This window comes from Triticum dicoccoides, chromosome 7A (genome assembly GCF_002162155.2).
Source record: "Triticum dicoccoides isolate Atlit2015 ecotype Zavitan chromosome 7A, WEW_v2.0, whole genome shotgun sequence".
Taxonomy (NCBI): Eukaryota; Viridiplantae; Streptophyta; class Magnoliopsida; order Poales; family Poaceae; genus Triticum; species Triticum dicoccoides.
This window is the reverse complement of record NC_041392.1, coordinates 403,814,587-403,826,657: the sequence shown is the minus strand read 5'-3', so window position 1 is coordinate 403,826,657 and position 12,071 is coordinate 403,814,587. Positions and strand designations below refer to the sequence as shown.

General features: G+C 52.9%; 1 protein-coding gene across 1 annotated transcript; it reads right to left on the bottom strand.

The window, feature by feature from the left end:
- Positions 1 to 7,969: 7,969 nt before the first annotated feature.
- On the bottom strand, positions 7,970 to 10,188 carry LOC119327737 (pentatricopeptide repeat-containing protein At4g22760-like). Its single transcript, XM_037600837.1, has 2 exons — positions 8,483 to 10,188; positions 7,970 to 8,386 (listed from the first exon to the last, which is right to left on the bottom strand). The coding sequence occupies exon 1, from the start codon at positions 10,107 to 10,109 to the stop codon at positions 8,520 to 8,522; it is 1,590 nt and encodes a 529-aa protein (XP_037456734.1). The 5' UTR covers positions 10,110 to 10,188; the 3' UTR covers positions 7,970 to 8,386; positions 8,483 to 8,519.
- Between the last annotated feature and the right edge of the window lie 1,883 nt (positions 10,189 to 12,071).

Sequence of the window (12,071 nt, the reverse complement as noted above, 5' to 3'; positions counted from 1 at the left end):
CGGCTCCCCGAGGTTGATACAGCCAGGGGGCCACCTCGGTTGTTTATCACTAGCCGGAGCATGGCGCTTTCGCACTTGCACGGGCATAGCCGCTCCTCGACCGTGTCGACTGCCAGCGCGGAGCATGGTGCTTCCACTGGTGCGTGGGTGGGGGCTCCCTCTGAGTGGAACCCTCGGGGCGTGTACAGCCCCGCCCTAACACGTGGCTTGCATGGCAGGGCTAGGCGAGGTGTGTTTGGGCACTCGTGAGCCAGCGCGGGACTCACGAGGCCCTACCTCAAGGCGGGTTGCACCTGAATTTGATTCTTGACAGCTGTGATGGCCCTGTGAGATGGTTAGACAACCTGCGCCGAATGAATCTCTTGAGGTTATTACATGAGAAGGCCAAACACCAACGACCCCAGGAGGTGACGTGAACGGGACCGCCCCGCTAGACAGAGCTCAGCCGTTGGGTTTATCGACGCTGGAGGGACGGACCCAAGCACAGACGCCGTGCTCAGTCTTCTCATGCAAAAATCCTGAAGAAAGACAACAGGTGCGCGGCTCTCGTGGTGGCGAGGCACTGGGTCGCGCGCCCTAGCTCGTCCGCCTGCGATTAGCTCATGCGAGAACAAGGCACGAAGGAACTTGGGAGGTGACGTATGCGGGAGCTGGCCCGCGAGCCAGAGCTCAGCCTCTTGGGTTTAGCAACGCTGCAGGGACGGACCTGAGCACAGACGTCGTGCCAGTCCTTAATCATGAGGCGGTCGTGGGCGGGTTTGCAAGGGCGTACGACGTTCATGGTATCGAAGTACTGGACATGCATATAATAATTATAAAGCAACTCATGGGAGGAGGTAAAGCTAGTTCAGATAGATGAAAGAACGACACATGCCGTAGGGACAGACCCACACGGCCTAGGGATAATGCAGCCCGAAGGGGCACCCCCAACAGAACGACTGGAAGATGCAAGAAAGATACGTGCCGCAGGGACACGCCCACACGGTCTGGGGATAATGCAGCCCGAGGGGCGCCCCCAACAGAGTAAACCAGAAAATGTCACCTGGCACCGTTGCTGAAGAGATGTCGGGGTAGCTGAAGATGCATGCTGAAGAGGTTGCTCCTCACGAGCCGCCTGGGTCCTGAACTTCAGAAGCTCTGGAGGCTCGGGAGGCTCGTGAAGAACCATCGCCATCTCCGCTAGGACCGCGTGGTGCCTGGCCTCCTGAGCAGCCATGATGCCTCGCGGGCGGCGCTGGAAGGTAATAGCCACGCCCAGCAAGTCAAAAGGCATGCGAACGTAGCTGTGAGGTGGGCCCTCACATCGACCAACGCGCGAAGGCCAGAAGCGCTCCTGGGATGCGGCTCTGTTGAGCCCTGAAATGTTGACGTAGACGCGCAGCTCATTGTCCTCGCTAGGACAAGGGGCCGCGCCAGGTGGTAGGCGGCGGTCGCCGCGCATGGCTCTCGCCTCCTGAAGCTCCTCGGTCGCCTTGTTGATGAACTCCTGAGCACCTGGCACCCCGTGCCTTGTGCCCTCATGGGGGAAGCGTGCGACGAAGCACGCGTTCATGTGGTGCCCGAGCGCCTCCCTCGTGACGTTGGCTAAGTCAGAGGCCCTCCAGAAAAGAGCCCCCCAGCCCAGCCTGAGGAGGGCGTCGAGCGCGCCTTCCTATGCGAGGAAGGGAGGCGCCCCATCCATGGGCGCAGGTCCTGAGGTGGTGCCGCTGGAGACTCCGCTCTCCTGAGGCTCTTGGCGGAGCATCTGCTTCTTCTTGGGGACAGCCTCATGAGGGTAGATAGTGCCTTTGTTGCTTGGGTCTTCGATCGCTGCAGCCTGGTAGGCGCGCTCGAGGGAGCACACCACGTCCTTCTCCTCGCAGGTGATCGTGATGATGTCGTGGTTCCCCGGCATCTTGAGGATGTTGTAGCCATGGTGGGTCACCGCCATGAACTTGGCCAGGGCTGGATACCCTAGGATGGCATTGTACAGAAGGCGGATGTGGGCGACGTCGAAGTCAATGATCTCGGTGCGGTAGTTGCCACGCTGGCCGAAGGTGACAGGGAGACGGATCTGCCCTGTCGGAGTGGTGGAGCCGTCGGTCACTTCTGAAAAGGGCTTGATGGGCAGCAGCTGATCGTATGGCACTTGGAGGCAGTCGAACGTCTCGATGGAAAGAAGTTGAGCCCCGCACCGCCATCGATGAGGGTCTTGGTGACAAGGACATTGTTGATAACAGGCGAGCAAAGCATCGGGAGGGCGCCGGCAATTGCCGCGCACTTGAGCTGGTCGGACGAGCTGAAGGTGATGGCGCACTTAGACCACCTGAGCGGACGTGTGGCCTCGAGCCTGGGAAGGGTCGCGTTCACCTCACGAGCGAACTGCTTGAAGATGTGCTGGGAGGCTGGGGCCTGAGCGCCACCCAAGATGCAGGCGATGGCGCGAGGCTCCTGGAAGCCCCCAGCCCCCTCGTCCTGTGGTGGTCTTCATTCCTTCTTGGTGGTGGCGGCAGCAGAGGGAGGCTGGCATTGCCCTGAGGACGGTCCTGTCGAGGCTGGTCTCTCCAGGCGCCCTCGCGAGGCTGGCCTTGCCAGCGATCCTCACGAGGCTGGTCGCACCACTCCTGGCGGGGACCGCGGTCGTCCCAACGTCCTTCACTCCTGCCTCCTCCGCGGCCGTAGCCTCGGTAGTTGCGCTCGGGGCGTCGACCGAGGCGCCCATCGCGAATGGCCCTGAGCTCCTGACCGTCGTTGGTGTTGTGGTTGTGTACGTTGTGGAAGACGCAGAATGGACGACTGCCCTTGGACGACTCTGGGTGGTCGTAGCCGCACTTCATCTCTGGTTCAGCCACAAGCACGACAACCCCCTTGCACTTCACGTCCTTGGCCTTGGCCTTCTTGTCTTCTGTGTCGGCCGCTGGGAGTTCGAGAAGGGAGAGTTGCCCCTCCTTAGCTCTCGCGCACTTGGTAGCCATGTTGAACATCTCCAGAGCCATGCACAGGTCCTCATGGATGGCGAGCTCCTCCTTCATCTTGACATCACGAACGCCATCGGAGAACGCCGAGATGATGGCTTCGTCCGAAACCTTGGGGATCTTGAGGCGAACAATGTTGAAGCGCTGGATGTACTTCTGCAGGGTCTCCCCTGGTTGCTGCTTGATGCGCCACAGGTCACCCGCGGCAGGCGGACGGTCGCGAGTGCCCTGAAAGTTGGCGACGAAACCCTCACCCATCTCGCCCCAGGAGGAGATCGATCCCGTGGGCAGATTCAGGAGCCACGAGCGCGCACCATCCTTTGAGGGCCATGGGAAACCAGTTCGCCATAACCTTTTCGTCACCGCTGGCCGCCTCGATGCTCAGCTCGTAGAGCTGCAGGAACTCTGCAGGGTCGGGGGTGCCGTCGAGCGTGGAGGTAGGTCGGGCTTGAAGTTTCCTGGCCAGACGACGCTACGTAGCTCAGGGGTGAAGGTCCGGCAGCCCGCTGTGATCACGGAAGCCTGTCGTGGAGGTGGAGCCTGATCTTGGTGCTCATGCGCCACCACTGCAAGCAGCGTGCGGTCTTGACGTGGTGATGGAGGAAGCGCTGGAGCACCTTCTTGCGGCTGTTGGACCTCCCGACAGCTTTCTTCTTTACGCGCGGGCGCCCTGCGCAATAGGTCACGTCGTGGGGCCGCGCGTCTTGGAACGAGGGCGACGTCCTGACGGGAAGGTGACGGAGGCGCTCCATGGGCTACATCGCCTGCATCAGGCGGCGATCGAGGCAGTACGATGGACGGTGCAGGGGAGCCCCAGCCGCGCTGACAAGCTCGGCGATGCGGTCTAACCAGTCTTCGTAGAGGTCATCGACTAGGAGGTAGCACGGGAGCTCACACGTCATGAGCAACGCAGCCTGCGCGTTCGTCGGGCCGTGATGAGCGTGGGTGAAAGTGCAACTATTCTGGGTGGTTTTGGTAATTCCTAACAACATATACCTCATTGAGCTAATGTTATTCCAAGATAAATATTTCATGAAAGCTAAATGTTTGGCATGGTATGGATTAGAAAGTGGATCCTTCAAAATGCTGAGGACAAATGATTGACTCAAGCTCAAAGCACAAGACTCTACATTTTCTATTTTAATGATTCAAGATCACATTGAGTCTATAGGAAAAGCCAATACTATTAAGAAGGGATGAGGTGTTGCTTAATGAGAATCTTGCTCAAAATGCTTAGTGGTATGCTCCAAAACCCTCCACTACTTTCTCACTTCCACATATGTCCTAAACCAAAAAGTCCAACTCGGCCCCACCGAAGTTTCTCATCCGAAGCCACCGAGTTCAGTTGACATAGCCACTGCCATAAACCCTAATCAATTCGGTCTCACCGATAGGGATCTCGGTCTCACCGAGATGGGGTTGCAAACTCTCTGTTTCCCTTCGTAACGTTTCGGTCTAACCAAGATGAGCGATCGGTTCCACCGAGATTGCAATGCAAACTCTCTGTTTCCTCTTCGTAACGTTTCGGTCCAACCGAAAGAGCGAATCGGTCCCACCGAGTTTGCCAGACCAACTCTCTGTTTGGCTATTACCAAAATCGGTCTCACCAAGTTTGTGTAATCGGTCTCACCGAGATTACGTTATGCCCTAACCCTAATGACATCGGTCCCACCGAGTTGACATGTCGGTCCCACCGAGAATCCTAACGTTCACATTTTGAACTAAATCGGTCCCACCGAGTTTAATGATTCGGTCCTACCGAGTTTGGTGATTTGTGTGTAACGGTTAGATTTTGTGTGGAGGCTATATATACCCCTCCACCCATTCTTCATTCGTGGTGAGAGCCATCAGAATATGCCTACACTTTCAATACACATTTTCTGAGAGAGAACCACCTACACTTGTGTTGAGGTCAAGTTATTCCATTCCAACCACATAAATCTTGATCTCTAGCCTTCCCCAAGTTGCTTTCCACTCAAATCTTTTTTCTACCAAATTCAATCCTATGAGAGAGAGAGAGAGAGTTGAGTGTTGGGAAGACTATCATTTGAAGCACAAGAGCAAGAAGTTCATCATCAATACACCATTTGTTACTTCTTGGAGAGTGGTGTCTCCTAGATTGGCTAGGTGTCACTTGGGAGCCTCCGACAAGATTGTGGAGTTGAACCAAGGAGTTTGTAAGGGCAAGGATATCGCCTACTTCGTGAAGATCTATCCTAGTGAGGCAAGTCCTTCGTGGGCGATGGCCATGGTGGGATAGACAAGGTTGCTTCTTCGTGGACCCTTCGTGGGTGAAGCCCTCCGTGGACTCGCGCGACCGTTATCTTTAGTGGGTTGAAGTCTCCATCAACGTGGATGTACGATAAAACCACCTATCGAAACCATGTCAAAAATCTCCGTGTCAACATTGCGTTTGCTCCCTCAAACTCATCCCTTGACCTTCATATGCAATTGTTTCACATTCCACTGCTATACTCTTAGAATTGCATGTGTAGCTTGATTACTTGTCTGTGCTAAGCTGCTAAAATCTGCCAAGAACTAAAATTGGGAAAATGCTAGATTTTTATTTGGTCAAGTAGTCTAATCACCCCCCTCTAGACATACTTCCGATCCTACAGTGGGACAACGAGCCGGCCGGAATCAGCGACGGGGTGGCGGTGCGTCCGTCCCGCCGCACAGAGGGTGCAGCGACAAAGCATGCTGCTCGTGCCCCGCCGGGCCGATGGCGGCGGGTGATGGAGAATGACGGGGAGGCCCGCCGACAGGCACCATCTGGGCGACGCGAGCGACTCGACGCTCAGCACGGGCTCGACGAGCATCAGCCATGGAGACAGAGGAGCAACGACGAGTCGATCGATGGAAGAGAAGCTTCGACGCACCCCTACCTGGCGCGCCAAATGTCGGATTCGGGGTTTCGCAGACCCTTGAGAGGTTCGAATACTGAGGTGCGTGCGAAGAACTCCCTCTTCCCAACCTGCCGGCTCAACAATTCCACAACCTAGCTCGACGAACCCAAGGGACAAGAGACACATCAGTTTATCCTGGTTCGGGCCACCTTGCGGTGCAATACCCTACTCCAGTTTTGTGGTGGATTGCCTCGAAGGGCTGGGGTTGAACTAGTATAGTGGATGAGCAGCCTCAGGAGGAGAGGTGTTCTTGAGCTCGATGAGCTGGTGAGGTGGTTCGGGTGAAATTCGTCCGTCCTCCCTATGGTGGTGGCTAAGTCTTATTTATAGTGGTCTTGGTCCTCTTCCCAAATGTACGCGGGAAGGGATCCCACAACGGCCAAATTCAAAGGAAGACAACTAGTACAAGTTATTCTGACAAAATTAGTCTTCGCCTGCAAAGGCTCTGGCGGTGACGCCGCAGTGGGCTCCGCGATGATCTCCGACCTGTCGTCCTAGCGGTCTTGGTCTCGTTGCATCAATATGGAAACCTTTAGTTGATTCCTCGGGACCCTGCGCCTGCGCTTGCCTCCTTAGTACCAAAAAAGAAGCTGGTACACTGCACCCGCTGGCGCTCGACTGGCCTTGGTCATCATGACTTACGTCACGTGAACCTCGCAAGATGCACCTTGCATTGATATCTTCACTCCTTGGAAGCCAGTCTAGTGAGGCCGCCCCTCAAAGAGGTCCTAGTGTTGTCCGCTTCACGAGGCTTGGGCCTCCGCGAGGGTCTTGGGGGGTTGTTGCTGAAACTGGGCCGTACCGGGCCGTCGATGGAGCCAAGCCGTGGGCCGCAGGCAGGCAAGTCTGGGCATTCCCGTTCCCAGGACGCCAACAATCACCATCCTCATCTCATGGGAGCTATGGCTCAAGCGCAACTGTAGAGTGTTCCAGAGGAAGATCGCTGCACCTCCGGCCATCCTTCAAGCCGTCAGACGAGCCCTGGAATCCTGGCGACTGGCAGGAGCGAGATGCATGCTGCACCCCTTTGGGGACCCGACGTGAAATAGTGTCACCCACTCACCCCGCTCTTTAGGGTTTTCTAGGCCCTATCACTCTTCCTTTTCTCTGAGCTTTATTCCCGTGCAAACGGTGATGTAAATACTGCTGCCTGCCTCATAATATAAAAGGCCAGCTTTTGTTGGTAGTTTTTTAAAAAAAGTATCTTCAACCAAAGTGCGAGAACAATTTGTCGAGGGTGGCACGCATTTTGTACCTTTTTCCAACCATACGCTAAGAACACACAGCTGCAAAATTGTACTAGGCAATAATTTTTCATAAACTAATATGCAATTCGACTTACGACAAACAATTTTGCAACAACAAAAACCGTCTTTGGGAAGTATGTCCTGACATGGGAACTAAGAAGGATTTACGTGACACTATGTACACACTTGGGGCTTTCCACATTCACAAACTCAGAATCTATTATAAGAAGTTACAAAAATCATACTCCCTTCATTTTTATTTACTCCGTATGTTAGTTTTGACTGAAGTGAAACTTTATAAAGTTTGACCAAGTTTGTAGAAAACAATATGAACATTTACAGTAACAAATTTATAGAATGTGAAAATATATGCAATGATGAATCCAATGGTATTGATTTGGTGGTGTATATGTTAATATATATTTTTACAAACTTGTGGAAAGCATTTAAAGTTTGTCTTTATACAAACCTAATATGCGGAGTAAACAAAAACGGAGGGAGTATCTTAACTCAGTGCCTGAAAATAAAGCACATGAGTCGATCAAGAAAATGCCAGCTCGCTTTTCACTTCGTGAGTGCCCTTGAGCTGATTACTAATTGTATACAATTTGACCGAGATGGAAATATTAGACCAAAGCAGTAATATGCTCTAACAATGTACTTGCCAGGTGCTGTTGCCGGTAAGCACCTCTTTTGGCACGAATAAGTGGAGAGGACACTGTCATGGTTGCAGCTTACAGCATTATGCAAATACCTTCTCCAGAAATCACTCCTGACGAGTGACGAGAGAGTAAATGACATTATAAGAAGGCTAAGTAGTGGTGAAAGCCTCGCACAAGATTCCGTTTCATCCATTTACAAGTGATCTTTAATTTGTTTTTATTGAAAATATCTCGTGACCTATAATCTTAACCGTACAATTTATACATAGATGTTGCATGACAACAAAATTCTGATAGAAGGGCAATGTGCCCATACCTTGACAACAGTTGTTCTTCTACATACCAGAAAGCAACTTTTGAGAAATATGGACTTCGTCATGAACAGCTATTTATGCAGACGCAAACATTAGTCTCAACTATCTAAATCATAAGTCACATAGCTAGTGTACAACTGTGAAGGATATTAAAGAAGATACATGAATTGAGTGAAAGGTGATGGGTACAGACCATAATGTACTTCCTTAGTAATGATTGGAATTTCTCAGATACCAACATAAACACATCAAACTGCCCAATCCAGAGCAAGAATAATCAATTGAATCCAGTATTACCTGAACCTACATGAGAAGTCAGGAAAGATGGTAAATAACTGAGCAATGGAGCCAACGATCACCCTAAAATTTGAGGAGTTATAGGTTGAGTTATCGACTGACCAAATTTATCAAAATGACTAAGATCAGTAAAATGTATCTATTCAGCCAGCACCCAACTACTCCCAGGCATCTTACTCAAGCCTCTTTCCTTCATTGTCTTCCTTAACCTCTTAAGCTTGTCCCATTTGTTTGCTTGTGCATATATGTTCCCCAACAGTATGTAATATCCACTCTCTCCAGGCGCCTGTTCAAAGCACTTGGAAGCAACGACCTCCCCAAGCTCAACATTGTTATGCAACCTGCAAGAAAGAAGCAAAGCACCCCAAACGCTAGCATGTGGTTGCATCGGCATCTGCCTGATCAGCTGAAACGCTTCATCCAACTTCCCGCTACGCCCAAGGAGATCTACCATTATGGTGTAGTGTTCCATTGAAGGTCTAATCAGATATTTGCTTGACATGGAAGCAAAACAAGCTCGAGCTTCTTCCACTAGCCCAGCATGGTTGTATGCAGACAACAATCCCACAAAGCTCACTGCATTAGGACGAATATTTGCGTCAGACATCTCCTTGAATAAACCTATAGCTTCGTTTAACTTGCCATTCATCCCGCAGCCCACAATCATCGCACTGTAAGATACCACGTCTCTTGTCCTCAGGCCTTTGAACAAATCAAAAGCGCTATCAATCCGCCCACTCTTGGTGTACAAATCCACGAGGGCGGTGCGCAAGTGATCATCCAGTTCAATTCCCAGAGACCCCATGAAGCTCTGAACCCACAGCCCAAACCTCAAGTTCCCTAGCTGGGAGCAAGCCGAGATGACAGATGAGAAAGTTTTCTCATTGGGCAGAACACAGACATGAGGCTTGAGCATCCGGTTGAAAACTCCAATCGCCTCCCTCGCACGGCCATTTTGTGCATAGCATGTAATCATCGCATTCCATGCATAAAGATCATTCTTGTTCTCCATCTGTTCAAACAGGCCAGCAGCAGCCTGAACGTCGCCAGCCTTGGCATACCCGGAGATCATCGTGATCCAGGAGATGTTGCTCCTGACAGGCATCTGCTCGAACATCTCCCTCGCTCGAGTCAGGTGGCGATGGGCGATGAGCCCACAAATGACGGCATTCCAGGACGCGGCGTTCCGCTCAGGCATCTGGTCGAAGAGCTCGATGGCACTGCCGAGGCGACCAGCCTTGGCGAGGCCCGCGACCATGGAGTTCCAGGACACAACGTCCCTCACGGGCATCTGGTCGAACAGAGCGCGCGCGGCAGAGAGGTCCCCGTAGCGGAGAAGTGAGGCGAGCAGTGAGTTCCGGGAAACGAGTAGGGAAAGCGACGCCCGTGCTCCCGTGGGAGGCGTTTCGTCGAGCAGGCTGCGCGCGGCGACGGGGTCGCGGGAATAGAGGTGGGCAAGCGCGGCGTGTGGGTAGGGGTGCGCGAGGAGGCCTAGGCGAAGAAGATGAGCGTGGAAGGAAGCGGCAGCCGTGGCCACAGTATGGGCGGGGAGGCGGGAGACGGACTTGAGGACGGCCGCGAGGGCGAAGGGGCAAGGGCGGTGGGCGGCGCCGGAGCGGAAGGACGAGAGGTAGAGCGCAATGGCGCGGCACGGGCGGCCCTGGTCTGCGGCAGCGCGGATGGCCAGTGTCCACGGTGAGTTGACGTGATCGGCGGTAGGGTTCGGCATGGACCGTCGCCTATGCTTTCCGGCGACTCACGTTCCCGGTAGCAGGGGTGGGAGGGCAGACATGACTGGCGCCCGTTTTGGGGGGTTTCAGGTAACAGAGAGAATCAGTAGCTAAAACTCAAAATCGGAAATTTTTGGTCGATCGCAAGCATAGCCGATGGCTAAACCAAAAGCATTATCAGGCCATCTCCACCGAAACCCGCAAATTTTCTCCGTCCACATATAGAGGGACTAGTCCGTAAACAAAGATGCGAAAGAATGTGTTGACGCTTAAAAGTGGCACAATCGTAAAAGTTGTTTTAATCTATGTCAAGATTAATTCAAACTTATGATTGGAAGTCACCATGATATGGCTTTTTTGAGAAGATCAAGATGAATATGAAAGTGGTCTAAAACGGAGTCCGGATGCAAAAGTTATGACAAGTTCAGAGATACTCATGGTGACACTAGATTAAATAATGGCTTGAAACCCTATTAAGATGACTCTAAATGGAAAAAGGTTCAACATGAAAGTTGTGTGTCTCGTCGAAACGGATGATTTTGATATAAAAATCGTCCTAAACCGAGGTTGTATGCAAAAGTTACAGCCAGTACAAAGCGCTGCTGCACTGGATGGCCGGACACTCCGGCGACAACCATCCGGGTTTTGATTTTCTCTGTGGATGACCGGACACTCCGGGTATGTTAGTCCGGATTTTGAATTTGGCTGCTGCAGACTTCGGAAAACAGCCGAAAACCCCCTCAAGATGGCATCAGATCAAAAAACGTTCAACATGAAAGTTGTTCGTCTTGTCGAAACGGTCAAGATTGCTTTTGGACTCATTTCCATCCCAGGTCGTTTACTCGCCCGAACATGACCCACAACATGCAGCCAGATTTTACCGAACAGTTTTGGAAAGTTCGGACCAAACAAATCTGAATTGGATTAGGGTTTTGGACGTGAATTGAAGCCTTTTTCTTGCACGGGAAGTCCAGCCGCCTCTTATATACTCAAGGGGTGATGGCCGATTGAACAACACACAATCGTAAACACATCTACAACTTTTTCATCTACGTCTTATCCTTCCTCGTTCTTGCTCCCTCGTTCTTCGTCGTTTTTCGTGTTGGAGAGCTGCGAATCGCGAGGCTCTAGGGGCGGCTTGGCCGACCTAGGGCAGCCCATAGCCGCCGCACTCCCCGACGGGGTCCCTTGTGACGCCCCGAGACCGATGTGCCAGGTGTCTTCCAGTTATTCACTGTTGTTGCCTTGCCATTGCTTTTGTGTCATGCATTTCATATCATGTCATCATGCGCATTTCATTTGCATACATGTTGGTCTCATGCATCCGAGCATTTTCCCCGTTGTCCGTTTTGCATTCCGGCGCTCCTATGTCACCCGATGTCCCTTTCTACCTCTTTTCGTGTGCGGGTGTTAAACATTTTCGGATTGGACCAAGACTTGTCATGCGGCCTTGCTTTACTACCGGTAGACCGGCTGTCAAGTTTCGTGCCATTTGGACTTCGTTTAATACTCCAACGGTTAACCGAGGGACCGAAAAGGCCTCGTGAGTGTTGCAGCCCAACACCCTTCGAAAGTGGCCTAAAACCCACCTAAACCTCCTCCATCATCTCGACCGTTCGATCACGATCGCGTGGCTGAAAACCGCACCTCATTTGGACTCTCCTAACTCCTTCTACCTATAAATATGTGTCTCCCTCCGAAATTCTCGCGCAGACGAAACCCTAATTTTTTCCCTCGCGCCGCCGGACACTTCCCCACCACTGACGGACATGCCCGCGCCGCCCGCCGCGGCCAACCACGGCGTGCCACGTCAGCGCCGCCGTCCTCTCTCTCCTCCACCGCGCCAGGCCCGCCGGGCCCGGATCGGGCCCGCGGAGCCCAAACGGCCGCCGCCGCCACCTGCGGATGAGATCCCGCGACCCCGCCGCCATGGAGTCGTCGCCCTGCCGCCTCCGAGCCTC

Bases quoted from the DNA above. Each gene is read 5' to 3' on its own strand.
- LOC119327737 (XM_037600837.1), bottom strand. From the start codon at position 10,109: ATGCCGAACCCTACCGCCGATCACGTCAACTCACCGTGGACACTGGCC.